General features: G+C 35.5%; 1 protein-coding gene across 1 annotated transcript; it reads left to right on the top strand.

The window, feature by feature from the left end:
* The first annotated feature begins 5,747 nt into the window (after positions 1–5,747).
* LOC125681243 (cholesterol 7-desaturase nvd-like) lies at positions 5,748–19,354 on the top strand. Its single transcript, XM_048921250.2, has 6 exons — positions 5,748–6,372; positions 7,997–8,185; positions 12,701–12,879; positions 16,248–16,493; positions 17,644–17,817; positions 18,335–19,354. The coding sequence occupies exons 1-6, from the start codon at positions 5,934–5,936 to the stop codon at positions 18,500–18,502; spliced, it is 1,395 nt and encodes a 464-aa protein (XP_048777207.2). The 5' UTR covers positions 5,748–5,933; the 3' UTR covers positions 18,503–19,354.
* Positions 19,355–24,761: the final 5,407 nt, after the last annotated feature.

Here is a 24,761-nt window from a genome sequence, read left to right on the forward strand (position 1 = left end):
GACCTTGACATTGATGGATTCCTTTATTATGATGCGCAGGTATTTTGTAAAATACCGGCTGACAGCGATTGGGAAACGATTTAAACTATCCAATACGCACCAAACGTCACGTACAGATCATGTGATCAAACTCCCACGGATTCGCTTGTCTAACTTACCCCCCATGTATGTCCCCTACAACACAAATACACGTGATAATTTGTAAACTGACTTTCTTCATATATAGGTTTTAATGTCAAGATGAAAATTCAATGGTTTTATCGAGATATGATATACCACAAATCAAAAGAACCGGGTTACAAAGACTGCATTCAGTCATCTGCTAAAGGTTCGCAGAACGATAATCTACATTGTAAGAAACATTTCATCATAGTTTAAAGATTTAAAGTACAGCGAACAAATAAAGCATCCACAAGTGAACTCGAGTAACCTGATATTGATGTCAGGGTCATGTGACAAAGAAAACAGTAATTATTGCCAAATATCAAAACTACGTCACGCCCTTAAATAGGGCATTACATATTTTGTATCACCGTGTTCATTGACACATACTTACTGCAGAGGTCCCCAAGATTCTGGAAACAGACATGGCGGCTTCTACATTAACAATACGTAAATTATACACCCATGATCTAAAGGTTTTTCTTGGTGTTGAGGATGCTCAGATAGTCACCAGTTGACATGATGATCAGTTAAAGTGTATATATAATATCGTTCCCATATCAGTGTCTCACTTCGCTTGATCGAGCATGCAAATTTCACCCACTAAAAACGAGTTTTATTAGATGACCATGTTATGCCATTCTTTTGAATGTGATTGATCACTGAAGATAAAATCTAAAACCCCGTTTCGTTAAAATCTTGGAGAAGCATATCCCAAACGTTTGCACCCTCGATGAAGCAAAGTGACCAGCTATTATTGGAAAGATTGTGTTCACTTCCGTCCCATTCCTGTGTTGAACTCGTGACCTACGGAATCAAACCTGCTTTCGATAGAAATCGTTATGCTGTCTCACGCTAGGCCAGTGTACCCACCATAACAAACGTTATGTTACGAAAATTGAAACAAACATTGCAATTTTAAAACTCTCTCTCTCTCTCTCTCATTTCAATTACTACAATATCACATTATTTTGTCACGGTCTGTGAGATGAATACCGGTACTGTACCATTTCTTTCCACGTGGTCATGTACGCGCATCAGAATGACATATCAAAGGGTTGTGAGCCAACGCCATGCACATTTTACTCGCTGATTAATCAATATGAATGATTCAAAGATTTTGAAATGAAATCGCTCCTTGTCCTTCCCTATGTTTTAAACTTACTGTGAACTGTGAGGCATTTTTATGTCAACATTATCAGCTGTTTTAGCCAGATATTACGCAATACTCACGTTATGTAGGAAACTAAACTCCGTGACTTATTGCTAAATGCTGAATGGCTTTCCTGGGAAAACCAGTCACAAGACAAACCATATGATACAGTGCAGTTATGCAATAGATAGGCCTCTTTTACACAATTTTGTTGTTATCTGAGTTACCATTTCGATTCCTCAATTTGTTTGTTTGCGTGTTTTAAAATCTTACATAGTTTGACATACACGTACATAATCACTAAGTATAACCTGTGTTGGCTTTAAATCCTTTCTATTTTTACGTCTGTGTGGCGAGTTTACAGTCAAACACTTACAATATTTGTTTATAATATAATTAATTAATATAATACGTCTGAATCAATACATAGACGTTATCTATTCAAACACATTGCGGTTTTTTAAATCAAAACTCTATGTTTGCTTATTTGTAATATTAATGTCTGCAACTCATTGGTGTCAAGAGCTAGACTTTACTAATTACGTGATCTATCATTTACACACACACACACACACACAGAGAGAGAGAGAGAGAGAGAGAGAGAGAGAGAGAGAGAGAGAGAGAGAGAGAGAGAGAGAGAGAGAGAGAGAGAGAGAGTTTACAACTAACTGAAAGGGGCTTATACTCAGGATTTGAACCATAACCCAATCCCCTGCATGTATTGTAATTTTTGCGTTGGACACAGGATAGCGAACGATAACTCCAATGGAGTTACTTCCCTTTTATGAAAGTTCAGCATCGAAAACCTGGAATAGTAATCCTTTGCATACGGTTCATTTGGGCAAAACTGGGGTCGAGTAAATATGTGTGAATAGCAACACAAAAGTGGACAGACGAGTGATAAATGCTTGTGCTTGCAACACACACGTGCATGAAAGGTGAATAACTCCTATAAGCAATACAAAATAGATAGTTGGGCAAACACGGACCCCTGGACAAACCAGAGGTGGTATCAGGTGCCTAAGAGGAGTAAGCATCCCCTGTCGACCGGTCACACCCGCCGTGAGCCCTATATCCTGATCAGGTAAACGGAGTTATCTGTAGTCAAAATCAGTGTGCCAAGAACGGCCTAACAATCGGTATGAAACATGCCAGACAGCATTTGACCCAATGATAGGTTGTATTGACGAACTAGATCGTTATAACGACCATAGAATTTGCGAAATGCTGACTATGATAACATTTACATTTCCAATGCAAATGATAGTCATTTCCTCGTGAATGTGTTGTAGTTGTAAATAATGTGTGTATGAATACAAGTAAATATAATGCATCTATCTTAACGGCTGGGAATTCGGACAGAAATGAAAGTAGAATGAATCTATATAGAAATAAACTTCATTTTTGAACTGTAATGCTTCACCCGTCATATTTACATAAGTTTGCAGTACCAGCACGTCGTCTTGGATTGTCGCAGTTCATGCCTGCATGTATTTCTTAAATAAATGTAATTTAGCACGATTATGTATGAGTTTTTCCCTGTAATGACGAATGATGTTTAAAATCAGTTTGTCGATAATGATGATACATATCTTGCAGTGATACATTTCATGCCTTAAAGGAACAACCATGAAAAAAGTGTATATTTACATCCATAAATATCAATTATTAGAAGAATTGCAATTGAAATTGGTAGCTTAACCATAAATGAATTCAAGGCTGGTGTCTGCCCCCACCCCACCCCCACCTGAATGCATGTAGTTGCTTCTGTCGGTCTTTCAGTAAATATTCTGGTGCGTGGTTGCCCCTCTCCAGGTTTTGTCTGGATTTCCGCTGTAAGTCCGAAAAAACAGTTGGCATCAATCTCGGCTGAGGAATTTGGATTTCACTAAATCTCGGAGCAATCTTTTTTAATTCACGTCTGGAAATTCACATTGAACTTCGGACTGTTGAACAGGGAGGGATCTTTAATGTGCCACATCTGCTGTGACACGGGACCTCGATTTTTGCGATCTCATCCGAAGGACCGCCCCATTTAGTCGAGGCTCTTACGACAAGCAAGAAGTACTGAAGATCTATTCTAACCCGGATCCTAAAGGGAGTATTTTAAGGAGAATACAGACACAAACGTCGAACTCGGGTGTCAAAGGCAACCCCTAAGACATTCAAACATAGATAAATACGCAACATAGATAAATACGCAACATAGATAAATACGTAACATAAATAAATACGTAACATAGATTAATACGCATTACTATTTAATTTGTTTATACCCCAGCAAACACATATAACGTTTTTCCACGTTGAAAAAGGTTAAATTCTGTTTGACAAGTTGAATAAGATAAAAGTGAAATTTTCTGCGTCATTTCAACAAATAACGTAGGTTTGTGATCATATAGAGTTCTTAGAAATTAATTAAAATTCGGATTGTCTGAATATATGTACTTTTCCCAAAAGAATGAATGAACAAAAATTGCCAAGTGTGTGATTCGCTAGAATGCATTTATTTTATGTAGTGTGACGTCATAACTCATAGCTGGACTTCACGGTTTGGGGAGGAACCCTAGAAAATGAACAAGTTTACTTCTACAAGCTTTGCTCTAAAAAAGGAGGCGCACGTGCGTCGAGCAACATCAAACCGATTTTTACAATGTTCGTACTATAAAAATATATTTTTGTTCGACATATGTTCAGTACATGTATGTTTCCTAATAGAAAATCCATCATGTAGTTCTTTCTCTCTCTCTTTCGATCATGATTAAATTAAGGTGTACTTGTTGACGTCATTACGTTGCATGGGTAATTAGACTGATTTCTACGGAAGCCCATATAGGACCTATCAAAATAGAATTTCGATTTCAATTTCGAATCTAATTTGTTATTTAAAACTTTAGAATTAGTTATAATTCGTTATAAAATCTTTTACAAGATATTGAACATACATCACAAGATATTGAACATACATCACAAGATTATCGAACATACATCACAAGATATTGAATATACATCACAAGATATTGAACATACATCACAAGATATTGAACATACACTGTACATCACAAGATATAGAATATACATCACAAGATATTGAACATACATCACAAGATATTGAACATACACTGTACATCACAAGATATAGAATATACATCACAAGATATAGAACATACATCACAAGATATTGAATATACATCACAAGATATTGAATATACATCACAAGATATTGAACATACATCACAAGATATAGAATATACATCACAAGATATAGAATATACATCACAAGATATAGAATATACATCACAAGATATTGAATATACATCACAAGATATTGAACATACATCACAAGATATTGAACATACATCACAAGATATAGAATATACATCACAAGATATAGAATATACATCACAAGATATAGAATATACATCACAAGATATAGAATATACATCACAAGATATAGAATATACATCACAAGATATAGAACATACATCACAAGATATAGAATATACATCACAAGATATTGAATATACATCACAAGATATTGAACATACATCACAAGATATTGAATATACATCACAAGATATTGAACATACATCACAAGATATTGAATATACATCACAATATATTGAACATACATCACAAGATATTGAACATACATCACAAGATATTGGACGTACATCACAAGATATTGAACATACATCACAAGATATTAAACATATATCACAAGATATTGAACGTACATCACAAGATATTGAACATACATCAAAAGATATTCGAACATACATCACAAGATATTGAACATACATCACAAGATTATCGAATATAGCAACGTTTTACACGCCATACTTTGATATACGTTACATGTATATGAAATTGTTTAATTCGTCATAACACATTTCAATAATTTGTACTGATCATGTATCACGAAATTGCTTTCATTAACTACTCGTTTTAACAGACTGTTACACAGACACGCGTTCACACACATATATTCGCACACACCTGTGCGCTCACGCGCGCGCGCGCACACACACACATTTGAACAAAAAGAAAAAACTATGTTACTGGGTTTTTAATCTTTAATTATGTAAAATGTTCTCAATCATATTGATAACCTTTGTACATGTATTTCATTTTCTCGGAGTCAAGCATTTAAACGTTTTCTTAAACCCTTGCTTATTTATTTTTTATATTCATCTAAGGAAAATTCAGAACTATCGAAAGTATCGTAGTGAGAGGTGTGTTATACCAGAATACACATGAATTCTATGAAAACTTGATTCAGGTCCGGTCAGACCGTTTCACGGGACGGTTGAGCGTCCAAGCGGACTGATTAATCATAACATCGAACATCAGGAAATGAACAGTGCTAAAAGTAAATAGGTCTAGTCCCGTTGTATCTCATTAGAATCTACCTACAATACATTGTTCATTTAAATCCAACAACAAAATCAACGTGATTTCAAAATGCATATCGCTTTTGTCGCTACCCACGTCCAATCGGGTTGGCCGGCGAAAGCATAAAAATCCGCAACTCGGAAACATTAGTATCAGAGTGGAACCAGGGATCGCAATAGCAACATAGCTTAGGAGCAGAACATATAACCACACACACACCGCGATGGGGGACCTGAGGAAGTGTGTTCCGATCGGAGCGACGCTTTGTGTATTGGTACTAGCAGTTTCTGCAACAGTCACGCAGAAAATTTTGAATGTTCCCGTATATGAAACAAGTCTGAGGTGGATGTCAAAATGGAATTCGCCTCTTTTTCAACATGTGACTGGTTATACATCAATTGTTATCTATATAGTAACAGTTGTTTTATTTTACCCCCTTTACAAATTATACGGTATTTTATTTTTGCCGATGAATCGCGTGAAATACTTGGGCGACGTTGGATACATACCGCAGGGACGGCTGTCCATGAAGGATATAGCGAACAGGGTCCGTAAACAGAGGTTGGTGGGGGACCTCCCCCCGATCTACCCCAACGGCTGGTTTGGGCTGATCGAGGGATTCCGGGTAAAACCAGGAGAAGTGCAAAACGTTTCAGTTCTAGGTAAGCTTATGATATTCGTTGATTATTGCTGTTATTTAGTTTCCTGAATTTTGTTTTAATTTGTTTTGTTGGTTTTCTTTTTATTGATTAATTTCTTATTATTTGTTTTGGCTTTTGGTTTTCTGTTTCGTTTTTATTGTTTGTTTTTGGAGGGTTTTTTTCGGTGTTTTTTGTTTGTTTGTTTTGGGGGTTTTTTTTTTTTTTTTTTTTTTTTTTTTTTGCTCTTTATTTGTTTGGTTGGTTTTCTCTTTTTCTGTCTTTTTTATTTTGTAAATATGAAATATTCTAAAATATTTTCTACGAAATCATAATTTTGATATAACAGAAAACAACATAATATAAAAATTTCCACAATTTGATTCATCTGTGATCCGAACAAGGAAATGCAGTGTAAGATTGGATTACATAACTGTAGCTCTATTACATACTCCTTACAATTTGGTTTGTAAACACCACGTGCTTTGACTCATTGATCTATTTGATTTTAAATGTCTCATGAATGGGAGTTGTACTGTTATAATGTGAAGGCGATCAAACCATCTGGTCGCGGTTTTTTTGTTTGTTTGGTTTTCTTTATGTACGTGAACGATTAGATGTGCTTGTCTATTTTCCCACCGGCCTACTATGCATTGTTATGTTTCAACGGCAAATTATTGACATGTTGACCATATCGTAAATTCTCTACCAGCACAGGTTAACACAAAGTAATTATGGTATGAATGGACAAGTCCTCGTACCTTTTCGTAGTACAAGAAAGACTTGGTGCAATTATAGTTATCAATTAATTTGTCCATTTGTGGTCGTCTTGACAGCATACATCTGTTTTAGCACGTAGGACATCGATTTAATATCTAGGATCTTACGTAAAACATCAAAGGCGACATAACAACGACGGTTTTAAAATCGATTTTATTTCATATCAATGTATATTCGATCTGACTTCAAAATATACTTACCTGTCTTTAATATCCTTTCAAAAGTTCATTTTAAAAATCCAATAAATGTTAAAATGTAAACCTTTCGATTATAATATAAAGCGTTAAATAAGGTTTCATTATTATCATTATCATAATAAGCACAAAATTCATCAAAAATCACCAAATTGGTATGTGATCAAAGTCAAATTAGTATATAATCAAAGAAAGAACACCGCCCTATCTATCTACAACACATTCCTCTCCGACTCCCAAAAACGTTTCAATTTATAGAATAGTATTTAATCAAATCGCAATACAATAAATTTCTTTCGGAATTGATTGAAAGACCGAGCTAATAGTCTTCTCACCAAAGAAGACATTTTAGATGTCAAACAGAGAAAATTTGTGTGTTATTTTACGTCATGAGAATTTTTCACTCGTAGACACGTCAGTTTTCCAAGAGTGAGGTGAAGTGCCAGAACATTTGGTCTTTGCATGGCGCAAAAAGCCGCGGCAGTGATGGTTCTCTATCGTCCCAACGCCTACCGTAAACTCCGTTTCTAAGGTCATATCCGAAAGACCCGTGACTCTCACTTCTGACGCCGGGCGCTTCGCAAAGGAACAGCGAGTTATAAACGTCTTAGGTTCAACTGTATTCTATGTTACGTATTTCCTCTAGATCTTTATGCGCTTTAACTACACCACAGGTTTAAACTTGGCTGTTTTTCGAGGAGAAGATGGAACAATCCATGTCATTGATGCCTATTGCCCACACATGGGCGCCAATCTCGCTGTGGGAGGGCGAGTTGTGGGCGACTGTCTGGAGTGCCCATTCCATGGCTGGCAATTCAGAGGAAGCGACGGACAATGTACAACGATTCCATACTCCGAAAAAGGTTTGTTTATTTGTTTGTTTGTTTATTTTTATTTGTTTGTTTGTGTATTTGTTTGTTCGTTTGTTTTACATGCATTCGATATTTTTTAATCATACCGAGACGTCACCTCCATGTGATCTCATCAATACAATGAGAAAGGGTGTGTTTTGTTATTGTACTAGTTATCGGCCTTTCTTAAGGTTTATTTTGCTATAGTATCGGTTTTGACAACCAGAGTATATTGAATTAAAATAACCTGACTCCTTAGGACAAGGTCCCAACATTTCTCGCAATGTTGAAATAGAAAATCGCATTAACTGAATTGAATATCAGGCATAAGTGACCCATTGGGTGACCTTTTAACCACGTGTATGACCGCACTACAAATGATACTTAAGTACTGTTAGTGATAATACAAATACACCAGTGCATAATTTATTGAACTCTAAATCTGTCCTACATATAGTAAGTAAGTAAGTAAATCTTTTATTATAGTGACATATGTAATACAAATTCTATATTTCAGTAAGATACATGATAATATAATTTTACACCCGGCCCAACGGACCTATATGTCACTTTAATCAATTTAACATATTCAATGATGTCTGCGCATGTATAGTCATTTGGTTGTATATTATTATCATAGATGATTAAATTACGTGGCTTTCCGAAAGTATTTTTGTCTGATGTTATAAGAATTATAGATAAATTTTGCAGTTTGTCTTGGAAAATTACAAACAATATTAGTAAACACAGAGTCATCCTTTTGGTGCGTTTACATGTATATGAGAACGGTTGAACCCCATCCATTTCTAGTCGTAATGTGATAAATTTAATTCATCTTTATCAATCAAATGAGTTTCATTCACTCTAACTATATCAGCATTCAAATGTTTTATAAGTTCACATCTCAGTTCGTGATTTGATTTGGTCCAACCACATACATTTAAGTGTCCTATACTTAATGTTCCAAAGGGACGGTGTTGGCCTAATCATCTTGGTCTTCGCCACGTTGGCTAGGGTGTGTGTGTGTGTCTTTTTAACAGTCCTACCGTTTGAGGTTATTCGGAATTGGTTTCCGTGCGGCAGTTCGTTTAGTATGGTTCGTGCATCGAGCTCAATGAGTCTATCCGTGTGAGACTTACTCGATCTTAGGAATACCGATTTGTATTTTGAATACTCTTTAAGTTTTTTTTTGGTTTTTTTTTCCTCAGAATACTTATTTTCTCTTCAAGTGACGATACGGAAATATTTATTAGACCTGCTTTTCCATATCTAGCTCTTAAGCGGGTTGCAGCAACAACCGTAGCGCTATCGTCTAAATGACTGACGATCTCGCGTCCCACACCCAGAACTGATTCGATTGTCTCGTTGACATTTGAGGCTATCACGGTGATATTTGAGTTATGCTCGGGTGAAGGACTTTGGTGTGGACTGTTTTCAATACTATCCAGACGACGGACAATAGAAACAACAGACAGTAGCAATTGCTCTATTTCTTTCTTATGTAATGACAAGTCGAGATCGATGTCACTTCGCATTGCCTTGAATTTCTCTTCAATGTTAGATATAAACTCTTTTTTAAACTTGTCCAGTTTGCTTTCTAGCATTGACTGCAATGCCTGTTGCCCTACTTGTAGTTTTTGGACGGCCTCGGCTATGACTGTCAATTTGATCAGTTGTCTTACCAGAGTTCTCACCTCAGCCCCCCTTTCGGAGATTCCGCCATTTTGGATTGTTTAGTAGAAGGCCTAGGTGTTTTACCGTCAGATGACAGACGCCTTTTCCCATCAGAATTGTTACTCGTTATATGTAGCATACAATGTAGAAATGATGAAGAAACAGAACAAAACCATTACAGACTTTGCACAATGTCAAATGTAGATAATACTTGCATAGAAGCACCAGTCCACACATATTCCACGTATGCGCATCTTGATACATATATGCAAAGTAGATTCTTTTAACATTTAGGAGACATACGGAGATTGGGAGAATTACACATTATTAGTTAGATACAGGTGATTTGTGGCGAACATCAAACTTGTGATAAATGCGCATATATTCGAGATAACACCGACATATTGAATATTATGTACAAGCACAGCCAAAACAAGTCTAGAAAACTGTGAGTAGATTTTTAAAAATTCAAAGTTTCACGGCAATAACATTTGCAACTAGTTCTAATTGTAACGGGGACCGTTACAGATGTTCCCCAAACCTCCCCCAATTAAAAAGTGATGTACTTGTGAATCTATAGGAAAAAATCATTTTATTTTAGCCTTTAATTACATGTAGTACGTTCAATATGGTCATTTCAGTACCAAGAAATGAAAGAAAGCGTTGCACGTGCATACACGCGCACGCGTGTATGATTCCGATTTTTTGTTGATGTCGTTCAACAGGCATTTGTATCATATACCCACAGTATGAATTTCATAACGTTTCCACCAAATATAAGGAAGTTATAGCGATTTTAAAATCGTCCAATCAGAAATCAGCACACGTGCATGCACGTGCTGAGCAGTAATTCTAACCACAGCAATTTGTAAGGAGTACCAAGATACATCTAAACCCCTAATATGAATAGAATTTGATGAAAAACAAAAACGTTATCGTCCTTTAAAAATTGAACATTTAAAAAACGTTGCACGCGCATGCGCGTGTGCGTTGGCATTTTTTGTTACACCAACATATAGATACACATATTGTCTACATATGCTGTGAATATTATCTCATTCGCTTCATAAATAAGATAGTTACAAACGTTTTAGCATTATCCAATCAAAATGAAGCGCACGTGCATGCGCGTGCAAATTGGTAATTTTGACCATGTAAATCAGTTAAGGGTCTCAATATCTACCTATGATATGAATTTCAAGCCATTTCAATGAACAACAAAAAAGTTAGACTGATTCCAAAGTTAGCGTACAAATTTTGTAATGCGCGTGCACGCGCATGCGTGCGCGTGCTGGCAAAATAACTATTATTTTTCATATGTACAAATGATATACTATCATCCTATTTAGGTTTTATATCGCTTCCTTCAATATTCTGATTTTCCATTTTTTGTACCAAAATTGCAATGCACGTGCGCGCGCGTGCATGCACGTGCAAACAAAATGACTATCACTATGCACATCTACAAACGCTATACTATCATCCTGGAAAGTTTCATATCGATCCCTTTTGTAGTTTCTGAGAACACTACCGGACAAAAAAGTACCGGAGAAAAAGAATAATAATAATAATAATAATAAGAAGAAGAAGAAACAGAGTAAAAACAATATGTTCCCAAACTTTGTTTGGGGAACATAAAAATAGGCGTACACTCACACTTGATCTGTAACTAAGTCATCAATATATAGAGATATACCAAAAGTCTGCTCATTATCAACAAACACAGCCAAAGTCCTAAAACCTGTAGATATACCAAAAGTCTGCTCATGATCTACAAGCACAGCCAAAGTCCTAAAACTTGTAACACGATGTGCCCCGATCGTTTCAAGTCGGGGTATAAAGACATATTTTTAAATTCTACAAATATAGAATTATTTAGAACGAATGGATGTTTTACATGGTCGTTAATCTCGGCTGAGATTCGGCTCGGCTGAATATTTGGATTGACACCTTCACCGAATCTCGGAACAGTCCTTCAGGATTCATGTCTAGAATTTTACGTTCAGCTTCGACCGGTTCTAGCAATTATTGTGCACTTAGGTGACACTTCCGTTCACTTCAAATAAGTTAGTTGACTATCAAACCAACTCTGTATTCTAATATTGCTGGATTACTTACTGTTTAAGTATGTCAATTCTATGAAATAAACTATCACTTATTCTCCGTTCAAGTGATGACTTCCATGACGCAATATTTTATCTCCTGAAATTAAAGAGTTCCTATTGTTTTGGGTTTGTTTTTGTTTTTTTTAAATTAGCGATAAACACGTTGGTATGTGAAGATGCAATGTATCAGTAACTTGATAAGACAGACTATAAGAACTCTTCAATTTCAGGAGGTAAACTATTGTGCCATGGAAGTCACCATTTGAACGGAAAATTTAGTGACTGTTTTCATTTTAGGATTTTCATACCTAAACGGTAAGCAATACAAAATTAATAGTGATAGAGATTTAGTTTAAATTTGAAGCGAACAGCAGTATCACCTAAGTGCACATTAATTGCTAGAACCGACCGAAGATGAAAGTAAATTTCCAGACATGAATTATGAAGGACTGCTCCGAGATTCGGTGAAAGGTCAGTCCAAATATTCAGCCGAAATTACATGGTCGTCTGACACGTGATTTGATTTTTTCACGTCAATCTGATATGGGTCACGTGATTCTACCAGTATATTGTAACGAGTACATGATGAATTTTATATATATATGAATAATCTATAACAAGTATATATGAATAATTTAAGGCTATATCAAAATTAACCCCCAATAAACTACACAAGTAATTTAAGACTTTGTCAAAATTAAACATCACTGTTTACCTAAACTTAAGTTGAGATTGAATTCTAATACAGTTCCAGACATTGCCAAAGTTAAAAGTTACGCCTCTGACGAGGTGAATGGGTATATCTACTTCTGGTACCATGCTGAGGGGATAGATCCCACGTGGACAGTACCTAGGGTAGAGGAAATTCAAACTGAGAAGTGGGTATACCGAGGGAGATCGGAACACTACATCAACTGTCACATTGAGGTATGTAGAAATCAAAATAGCCATTCAACAAATCATTATTTTGTAGTCAGCTTCCGACATTTAACAATTCATTATTCGATAGTCGACCCCCGACATTCAACAAATCATGATTCGATAATCAGTTTCCGACATTTATTACATCATGATTCGGTTGTCAGTTTCCGACATTCAACAAATCAAGATTCGGTAGTCAGTTTTCGACATTTTGAACAAATCATTATTCGATAGTCGACCTCCGACATCCAACAATCATGATTCTGTAATCAGACCCCACATTTAACAAATCATGATTCGGTTATAGTCAGTTTCCGACACCTACCAAATCATGATTCTGTAATCAGACCCCACATTTAACAAATTATAATTCGGTAGTCAGCCTGAGTATTAATGATATAAGACAATTTAAGGCTTTCATCGTTCTACTTCAGTACGGATCGGTGACAGACATATCAAGTCCGCGAGGCCAAGAACCTCTGATACCCGTTTTCCTAGATAATACTAAGACCAGTACTTTTAATTGGTGAAGGTTTTTTCTTATATATGTGAAAATATGGTTTTATACAACTGTATGAAGCTCTTCATTTCTTTTAAAAATTACCAAAAATTTGCATTTTAAAAAGTAGTAAAACCTTTTGACGGATTGGCCCAGTTTACAAGTTGGGGGGCTGCCCCATTTACTCGCACTAGTGACACCTGTATACATATAGTAGACAAGCATTCATACTACACTTCTTTAATGGTAACGACAGACAACCACGACGAGAACGAAATCTCCACTTAAACGGCGAGAGAGATATTATTTTTTGAATAAAGCAAAAATTTTATGCATTAATTATAATGCTTACATTTCGTACAGCGTAGGACTCTTGAATGAAGCGTCTTTGATTTACATAGGATCTTAATTTTAAAAAATGATTAATAAAAGTGAAGGATTTAAACACACACACACACACACACACCCCATCCTATTCTACGCGATATAAATATAGGTGACATTAACCTATATACAAATAGGTAGGTGACATTAACCTATTTAGTTACGAGACATTAGCTAGCCCATTTAGTTTGTATTAGTTAGTTGATATTGGTCTATTTAGTCACGTGACATTAGTCTATTTAGTCATGTGACATTAGCCAACTTTGGTAGGTTACATTAGTCTATTTAGTCACATGACATTAGCCTATTTAGTTAGGTGACATTAGCCTATTTAGACACGTGACATTAGCCTATTTAGTCACGTGACATTAGTCTAATTAGTTAGGTGATATTAGCCTATTCAGTTAGCATATAAACTAATGGGACAATTAAACTAAACCAATTTATATCATATTGCACAAAATGAGTAGAAATTACTATAATTCCTTAAATATAGTAAGTTGATGTTAGCTATACATTCCTAGATGATATAAGCCTTTTTAGTTAGGTGACCTTAGCCAATAAAGAAAGGTAACATTATATAGATATTGCATGTAGTTGAGGGTACCTAGTAACATTGAAAATTTTCACCCCGAGCAAACCTTTGTCAACGAAGGCGTAGTCTCGGTTTTTTGAGTGCTGAAAATTTTCAATGTTACCTTCCACTACATATGCAATATTTGTTTTATTATATTGAATGCTATTTAAACAACAAAGCAGAAAAAACTTATTTCAGTTTTTATCTATGTTGTAAACATATAAAAAAAATCCAAGTCAACATTGTGGAATAATTCAAAGTTACTTAACAAGTTTGAAAAGGTAATTTCTGTAACATTCAACAAATCACAGCTCTCTTTTAGGGATACTTTTATCTTTGCTCAAACGATGTCGTCTAACAATCTACGGCCAACGGTACGCGCATAAATTTGACGCATGTGATAAATTTTACAATGTATGATATCACTAGTTGCTAGATACTATCACCCCGGAGTGCGTGCTTCCTATTCTCAGAGAGAAATATTGTGGGGGTTTTCAACTGTTTCTTGGCCAATTCAATTCGAGTATTATACATGAAAGTATATTATTAGCATATATAGTAAGGTTAGCTGGGACGAGTGCTCAAATTCACAATGTTTATAAATTTATTCCGTAATCGGAGTTTCGGATTCATCTTTTTGTTGACTATCTGTCTGTTTTCCTAAAAAAAACTATAACCTTGACCATAACGTTTGAATGGATTGTGAAAGGGTTTTCATATTTCACAAGTGTATTTCTTGAGACAAGACCTTTCTTTTGGGACCATTTTTTTTTTTTTACCTCATTACCTTGAATTTTTGCCTTGGAACTTTAATCTCTTTTTGAAAAACTTTAACCTAGACCATCAAATCAATTTTGAATGGTTAGTGATGCGGCTTTCATAGTTCGCGTGTGTATTCCGTGAGACAAAAGACGCCAAAGAGTCGTCCACTTTCGCTTCATACTTAGATATTTTATTGAAAGTAAATATTAACGGCAAACTACAACTCAACATTATGACAAACGGGATGATTTCAGCTTCTCCATCGTCAACGTCCCAAATTCATGTAGCAATATTCTATTATAACCTGCATACGGTGTTTATACCTCTCAATTGATTCGATACGCAAGAGCAAGAGCGTGTTCTGCGTATGGTCTGTTTTTAAATCGAGGCAGGCTACTGACAAACACGTTGATGGTGCGATGGTTTCAACCGTCTCGTTTAAAGTCAGGATTTCGCAAATTATATGGTTGTTATAACGATCTAGTTTGCCAATACAACCTATCATTGGGTCAAATGCTGTCTGACGTGTTTCATACCAATTGTTAGACCGTTCTTGGAGCACTGATTTTGACTACGGGTTACTTCGTTTACCTGATCAAGATATAGGGCTCACGGCGGGTGTGACCGGTCGACAGGGGATGCTTACTCCTCCTCACCTTTCATGCTTATATTTTTTGTACCTCATGACCTTGGGGTTTGACCTACTTCTGAAAAAAATTAACCTTGGCCATAACTTGTGAACGGTTAGTGCTGGTGCTTTCATATTTTTGTGACAAGGCTTTTATTTGGTTCCAGAATTACTTTACTGCCATACGAAGGGCATCAGTGTTTCACAAATACATCTTGTCTTTTTTCCATTGTTGCTTTTTTAATTCACAATACCCACAGTGTCTTTGCTATCCGTATCAATCACTTTTAAATGTTGTTTCTTTCATAGAAATATTTAGACATTTCAAAAGCATCGTCAAAATACAAAGTACGAATCGCCTCTGTGCCTCTAATAATAACCTTTATTTATCCAGAATAACTCAAATTAGCATATAGCTAGTTTCTGACGGCTATTTTTTTTTTTTTTTTAACTGTGAATTGTTTTGTGTGACTTGTGTGCCTATATAATCATTGTCTGAGAGAATAAACTAAATTTGAAATTAGGAAATACCAGAAAACGGGGCGGATCTCCAGCACTTGGAGTGCGTTCACACTCCGCTGATCACATCCGGGATAGATTTACGTCACATGTGGAGCGCACTGTGGTCATTCGGAAGTCACTCTTGGGCTGCACGATGGGAACAAAACCCAGCCCCCGAGGAGCACATCGGAACACTCCGACTGACTCATTCCATGAACCTGTTTGGAAAGCCGCTGCGACCCGTCGACATGGACGTCACGGCCCGCCAGGTGAAGTATAGTTTTTAATTATCAATTACTGGAGGAATTAATTTGATCTCTTGGTTGGATTATCGTGAGTGTGCCATATCTACAGTATAGACGATTTAGTATATTTTAAGACAAAAGACTTCAGAACTTTTATTCAAATCTTTTCGAGATAAAACCGTTATGTTGTTAACAATAGAAATATCCTTAGAAATATCAGTCACAAAACTTAAGCAAGAACTTGGGATTATTTGAAAAATACATCAAGAAAGATGTTGGCCCTTTAGAAAGATGTCTATGACTTGTATGAACAATTCTCAAAATAAATATACAAAGTACGCATAGAATTAGCACAGATATTAAATATGTTTCCTAGTGCAGTTGTAATTCTACAACAATGAAATGACGCACACGGCCCTGCTTACGTGTTGAGTGCTTCGCTGCATGCAAGATGCCGGGGAATTTCCCGCCGCACTCAGTCTGTAGGATATGAAAATGCAAAGGTTAACACAAAGCATTCACTTGTGAATGAACGTCTGTAGTAAATCATTAATTACTCTTTTATGAACATTTCTGACCTAGGTAAAATCACGAAAGTTTCTTTTTTCAGGTTTTCGAGAAGATATTGTATACTATGAAAATGACCATGTGTTAATTAACTGATGTCATGAGAGTAATACTAATAGATTCAACTCTTTAGTCTGGATTTCGAAACTTAAGAATCAATTCACACATGCACAACTATAGTATCTGAATTTTAATCAGTAAATAGATATAGATAAAAAAAATTATCAATACATACGTGTATATGAATATCGAATATCGATCGATAGACAAATAGATAGATCGATCGATTCTACTTCACTTATATTGAATTAAGTTACTTTTATTGAATTATCTGTAATAAATCCCCAGTAACATTATTTATATAGTTCAACATCGGTTACAATGAATCTTGAATATACATTTTTCCTGAACAATGCAGGTTGGTCCTCTTAATGTAGATAGATAAAGTACTTTTTCTTATTTATATCTATTTATTGATTAAAATCCAGTTACTAGCTGTGACGCGTATATACACAATGTTGATTTTAGATCATCCACATGGAAATAATAAAATTTCCTACTGTTTCCACTATCGCTAGTACTCATTACTGTATATTTTCCCTTACAGATCGGGCCTGGTATTGTGTATCTAACATTTGATTCACCTATTGGAAGCGGGGGTTTTATGCAGCATCTTGTCCCAACTGAACCCTTACTGCAGAAATTCGTACAAAATCTCTATTTCCAAAAGAATATCCCGGCCTTCATAGGGAAGTTTTTCTTACTTGGAGAGGTCATTCAGGTATACATTTTATATTGATGTCAATTATTGCCAACAACATAACTGATAATTGCCCAATCTTTATTCTGTTACACAAATAATCCCACAATGATGCCTTTATATAGAATTTGAGAATCCAAACTAGAGACATGTTGCCGTTGTGGAAGCAATATGCGATATAATACCAATGTGAAGGGCAATATAGGATATGATACCATCGTGATGAGCAATATATGATATCATCGTAAAGGGCAATATTCAATATGATAACCTTGTAAAGGGCAATATAGTATATCATACCATTTTAAAGGGCAATATAGTATAGTATACCATTTTAAAGGGCAATATAGTATATTATACCATTGTGAAGAGCAGTATACAATATAATACCAATGTGAAGGGCAATACGCGATATGATACCATTTGTGAAGTGCAATATACGATATGAAACCTGACTGACAACTAGAATTCAAATATTACGTACAGGCAGATAGTGTATTTGGGTTATTAGATATCTAAACGTTTCTATCTATTGCAGTTTGAGAGAGACATCATGATTTGGAACAACAAAAGATATGAAAGAAAACCCATGTTTGTTAAATCTAAAGAGGACTCGTTGATTGCTAAACATAGAAGGTGGTTTTCTCAATTCTACTCAGAAAACAGTCCCAGACTAAAGTTTCAGAAAGATTCCATGGATTGGTGAAACTGGGATTTCATTAGTGGTCCAGAATAAAGCCCAGGAACACTGCTTACAGGACCGCTGGGCAAATACGAATGGTCTCGAACAACACAAAAGAAAAACGTCCACCTGAGTACAGGCAATCGAACGACAGTGACGAACCTGTCAGGAATATTCTAATTTATTTTTTTCTAACCTTGTGATCATATTTATCTTCGATAGGAAATGTAAATGTCTTTTATATTTTATCATTAAGAGCCGTAAAACAAAATCCATTCGTAAAGAAAATAGAAAGGAGAGTCAATTAGTTGAAGCAAAGTAGTTAGGGTTGTGACGTGTCTTATGCCATATGTTAGTTTTTAAATTTAGTAATTGATTTATCCTATTAGAGAGTCGCCATTCTGCTTGCAATGAAACAGCCCCCCTAACCTGTTTTAAATAAATGCACAATCAGCATGTCGCGGTGTTAGCGCTCCCTAGAGTAGCGGTGAACCTACAAAGTAAGGTGAATTGCAGATTTGAATTTTTGTTTAATATTACAATGTAATATCATGTGTCTGTTCCATGGGTGCTTAAACTTGTAGTGTAGTTTATGAACATTATCTCGTTATCCTCTGATCCTTTCACCACATTCATTTATTTTTTATAATTATTATTTCTTCAATGAAGTGCAATTATTCCATATATTTTTTTCATGAATCTCAAGCTTGTGTGTGTGTGTATGTATAGAGTTGCTTTTCTCACATTATTCTAATATTGTGTGGTAAAAAAAGCAATTTATATGTATGTTTACAAGATTAAGGTGGGCGGACAAATAAGATGAGTTGTTTGTTGTTTTTAATTTCATATTGAAATAAATTTTATGACATGTTTAAATGAGTGATTCCTTCCAAACACGGACGAGCTAAGTACACTAAGGTTTAGTGTATACTCACTGTGATGAGAACAGATATTCTAAATAAAATCCAGAAAGGATAGCAAGTAACTGAAGTTATCGATATCTAGAGAGACACGTATGTAGCACCTCAAGTTACTGAAGTTATCGATATCCAGAGAGACATGCATGTAGCACCTCAAGTTACTGAAGTTATCGATATCTAGAGAGACATGCATGTAGCACCTCAAGTTACTGAAGTTATCGATATCTAGAGAGACACGTATGTAGCACCTCAAGTTACTGAAGTTATCGATATCTAGAGGGACATGTATGTAGCACCTCAAGTTACTGAAGTTATCGATATCTAGAGGGACATGTATGTAGCACCTCAAGTTACTGAAGTTATCGATATCTAGAGGGACATGTATGTAGCACCTTAAGGATGGAGACTTGTCAGCGTTTTTTAACGTAAGTGGGTCTCCATAGTTTTAGTGAAGTAAAATTTCTGTTGTTAGAGAAAGTACCTTATAAGTAACTGAAACTGTCACAATCCAGAGGAAGATGTGAAACTACATGTATAAGTCATTGCTATGTAAAGGGACATGCATGTATGACCCTAAGTAACTAAAGTTGCTACTCTGAGGGACAAAGAACTTTAAGGTAACTCAACCCTCATGTGACTTCGCATTAAGTTAAAGTACTGATGGTTTAACGAAGAAAAACTATTCCTTTCCAATTAATGCAGTTTAATTTAATCAGAAACCAAAAATATATACATATGCTGTCGTCTCTTTAATTCTAATAATTTCCGAAAAAATACTGCTTTGAATAAATATATATAAATGAATTGTAGATATAAGAGAAATAATTGTATTGTATACGTACAATAGAGAAATACCAGCATAAGGGTTATTGTCCTTTGTAATTATTTATCCAATGTAGACAATTTATTATTTATAGAAAATATAAACTTTTTCAGCTTAAAATAATTTACCATTTTTTATTGAACCCAGTGAATAAGTTCCTACAAAAGATAAATTTCTATTGTGCATAAAGTTTGGGGGGGAAAATAATAAATCGATGACGTCACATGAGGACAGAGCTACCTCAAGTACATGTATGTAGGACCCTAAATAACGGAAGTTACCATCCAAAGCAGAAGACATGAACTAAATAACGGAAGTTACCATCCAAAGCAGAAGACATGAACTAAATAACGGAAGTTACCATCCAAAGCAGAAGACATGAACTAAATAACGGAAGTTACCATCCAAAGCAGAAGACATGAACTAAATAACGGAAGTTACCATCCAAAGCAGAAGACATGAACTAAATAACGGAAGTTACCATCCAAAGCAGAAGACATGAACTAAATAACGGAAGTTACCATCCAAAGCAGAAGACATGAACTAAATAACGGAAGTTACCATCCAAAGCAGAAGACATGAACTAAATAACGGAAGTTACCATCCAAAGCAGAAGACATGAAAACGAATCACATTACGCGATACCGTCCCATCAAAGTGTTTTATAATTGTCACGTGACCAATTTAAGGTGTGTAATGGTTGCGATGCGAACAGAGAGGCTGCAGATAATGATCTCTATTATGAAACAAGCCACAAATCGTGCATGACTTTGTACACCTGACTGATGTCAACTGCTCTTGAATTTCAGAAGGCTGATTTTTTTATGAAGAAAATTATGTTTTATTCACGGCGGGTGTGCTCAGTCGACAGGGGATGCTTACTCCTCCTAAGCACCTGATCCCACCTCTGGTATATCCAGGGGTCGATCGTATTTGCCTAACTCTCTATTTTGTATTCCTTATAGGAGTTATGAGATTGATCACTGTTCATTATTTTCACCTTTTTCAATTAACAAACTGACGAACTGGAAGATCAGGAATTGAGGACCATTGAATCTAAAGCCATGGAACTTTTAAGCGTGTATATGACGTAGATCTCGTACATACCTGAGACCGCTGGTGTTCACCGAGGATTTGCCATCTCTTTTTATACGTTGAAATTAAAATGTTACAATGAAAAGGCTTCCACTCTTCCGCTGGTAACAAAGGATGAATTTCAGATCTAATAATGTATATGTCAAAGCTTGAAGATAAGTTGAACATGATGCCCAGATTTATATTCTTAATTCCTTATTACCCAAATGAAGATGGCAATATGCAAAATACGGAATACAATAGTGCATGCAGAAAGGGGAAAAAAACACGTGTATGATAAAATCTAAACTGTGAACATATTTTCTCAAACATATTTCCATTCTGTATGATTAAACTTGAAAAATAAACTTCTGATGGACGTAATTATCTTGAGATAGAATATTACATAAAATGCGCCAAGTTCCATTTGCTTTTTAATCATCCGTTCTGCATGTTCAGTCACGAATACGCGAATATTTCTTAACAGATAAAATCTTGCAACTTCAGTTTTACTGGAAATTTCTTTTCCTTTGAACTTTATCAGTGTAAATGACACGTGGCACACCGAGATTTAGAATCATGTCGGTATCGTCATGTTACGGTCACTCGTGGTTGACAACGCTGACTTCTCTGGGTGGCGGTTTTACAGTACAGTAATTGGGGTAGAGAAATACAAGAAGCAGTGACGTGGACACTCGTCACAAACAAACAAAAAGCAGTGACGTGGACACTCGTCACAAACAAACAAATCCACTCCTAAGAAAACGCTTTATTGGAAAATTAAAGCATAACGGAGGAAATTAAAGCATGACGGGCACAGAAAAACATCTAAATTAAAAATTCATTTTCCAAAATTGCAAGTCAATGAACTTATATTGGATAAACTCCTGAATAGTTTAGACTCTACGTGACTAGCGCTGAATGGCGTTTTTTTTTTTTACCCTATTATTCCATTTCTGCCCACTGTACCGACAATTTCTTTATCATTTTGTTTAAACTATTTGCTAAATTATGTAAATAACCAACAACAACAAAAAAAAACCGATTTCGAAATCCCCCCACCCAGATTCATTTCATACAGCGGCATGGGTGGTGATTTTCAATTCCTCTGTTTATCATGAAAATCTACAAGGTGTGGACTTAGATACAATTATGACAATGTAAGCGGAATCGATCAAGACACCTTGGCAAGCAATATGAGATTACGTAGAGGATCCCGGATTGTCGCATTACATGCACGTGGAACCGAGGCTGGGGGGGGGGGGGGGGGGGGGGCTTCGCCACCATCACCCCACTTTTCTGCCAACGTTCATTTTCCGTTATTTTCACCTGCAAAGTAATACATTGCCTGACGGCTTTTTTTTTTTTTTACAGTAGTATTGAATGGTAACTTAGAATGTAATATTGAACTCTGAATGGAAGTTATGCTGTGAAGGTCGAATCCCACCACCCCACCTCTTTACGATTTAAAGTTTTTATGTTTTGGCACAATTAAGCCAATCTTTTAGGTTCAGTTTATTTTGGTTGTTAATATATTATTTTATTTTATATTTTCCTCGTCAAAGTTTTTCTAAAGAACCATATAACCAAAATAAGCATTCCGAGAGTATTGCATGGCAATACATAGTCCCCTACCGGTTGCAAAAATTATTGTACCACAACAATATTCAAAGTTCATTAGGTAGGTTATATAACGGTAAAAAGGAAAATTGGGGAACCAGGATAGGAATGGTTGGAAATCAACTACTATTCGAGTAGAGACTAGACCAGGAAAAAAGACAAATTTATAATTAGGTCTAGGTCTTTAACCAAGTCAATAAACTGTGACATGTAGATAATCATGAATAATTTAGCTATATTGTAGTATTACTATGCTAGAAGTTTTAATGAGTGCAGTATTCTTAATTCTTATCTACAGAGATAAGAAACTTGGATGTAAACTAACAATTCATGCTATTTTTCTAAGTCCAAGGGCCATAACTTAATGAAAAATCAACGGACCGAAATGAAATTCAAACTTGATCTGTAAGTTGTTATGACAAAGCAATGTACCAAATAGCAAATGAATATCTGCAAGTACAACTTAAAAAAGTCTGGAAAACTATTAATTCATGCTATTTTTCTAAGTCCAAGGGTCATAACTAAGTGAAAAATCAACCGACCGAGACGAAATTCGAACTTGATCTGTAACTTGTTCTGGCAAAGCAACATACCAAATATAAAATAAATATCCACAAGAACAGAGAAAAAAGTGCGGAAAACAGGACTGACGGACAGACGGACGAAGCGCAAACCTAAACTCCCCTTCTACTTCGTCGGTAGGGGACTAAAAAGACAAAACTATGATAGCGTCTTTACATGATGGAGATTCCAGTTTTACCATACCATTAGCCTAGCGGTCATGGCGGAATCATGTTATGGCTTCAAAGTTTTACATAGGGATCTCGGGAGTGTAAAAATTTGTTCAAGCTATGTAACCCCTTGCTCCTTGCAGGGCCACAAAAGCAAAATGGGTTTGTAAATTTACATATACACTGTACATGCACAGGATTTTTTAGAAAACCAACAACAGCCTTTATTGCAAGAATCACAAGAATACACATTGTCTGCTCAATATGGATGTCTCCTCGAGTAGCGTGGATTCATTTTTTGTTCATTCCATGCATGATAATGCAGAGCGGATCCACACTGACAAAGATTTTTTTTTTTTTTTTTTGTGTGGCCTTCATGTTTTTTGAGGATGGTTATAATACAGAAAGTGTCTTTTGTTATTATGCACATGTTTCAAATACATGCATTTAAATAACTCGCTCAAGTTGACACACACGATATGATAAAAAAAAAAAGAGCCTTTGAAAAAAAACCAAACTTATAATTATTTTCAAGAGAATTCAAAACTTCATTCATAATTATATAAGTGTGGCAGCAAATTAGAACGATTATATCAAGAAATCTTTAAATGGCTGCAAAATAATGATGATAAAAAACAACAACAAAAAACGAGAGGGCATTCTAAGTTTTAAGAACTTTTGCCCAATCCCTTTGTCTTTAATATCTTGACAATAAAATATGTTCAATTAGATTTTAAAAAAGACAGATAGTAACTTGTGTATATGTCCTTATCTGACACAGAGGAACTGACTAAATACTTCAGCAGTGTAACGCAGATTAATGCGCATTTTTGGGCGTAACAAAAACAAGGAAATCACCAAGACTTATATAAAGCTTTGAACGAGTTCTCGGTCCTGTCTAATTCACGTCATCACTCTAATCCTCTCCTGAAACTTTAAAGGCTTGTAAATATTGTATAAATATAGATATGACTCCGTGATTACTCCAAGACAACCTAACAAAAAAAAAAAAAAAAAAAACCATGTAGTGGTCGATTATGGCTGTCTAGACAACTATTGGATTAGTAGTTCAGAGCTCAGTTAATAAAGATGTATCCATTGATAATTAATTCAGC

The sequence above is a fragment of the Ostrea edulis genome, chromosome 2 (genome assembly GCF_947568905.1).
Source record: "Ostrea edulis chromosome 2, xbOstEdul1.1, whole genome shotgun sequence".
Lineage (NCBI taxonomy): Eukaryota > Metazoa > Mollusca > Bivalvia > Ostreida > Ostreidae > Ostrea > Ostrea edulis.

Coding starts and splice junctions, on each gene's coding strand:
- LOC125681243 (XM_048921250.2), top strand. CDS start 5,934: ATGGGGGACCTGAGGAAGTGTGTTCCGATCGGAGCGACGCTTTGTGTA. Junction 12,880..16,247: donor ACATCAACTGTCACATTGAG/GTATGTAGAAAT, acceptor ATTTGAAATTAG/GAAATACCAGAAAACGGGGC. Junction 16,494..17,643: donor TGGACGTCACGGCCCGCCAG/GTGAAGTATAGT, acceptor TTTCCCTTACAG/ATCGGGCCTGGTATTGTGTA.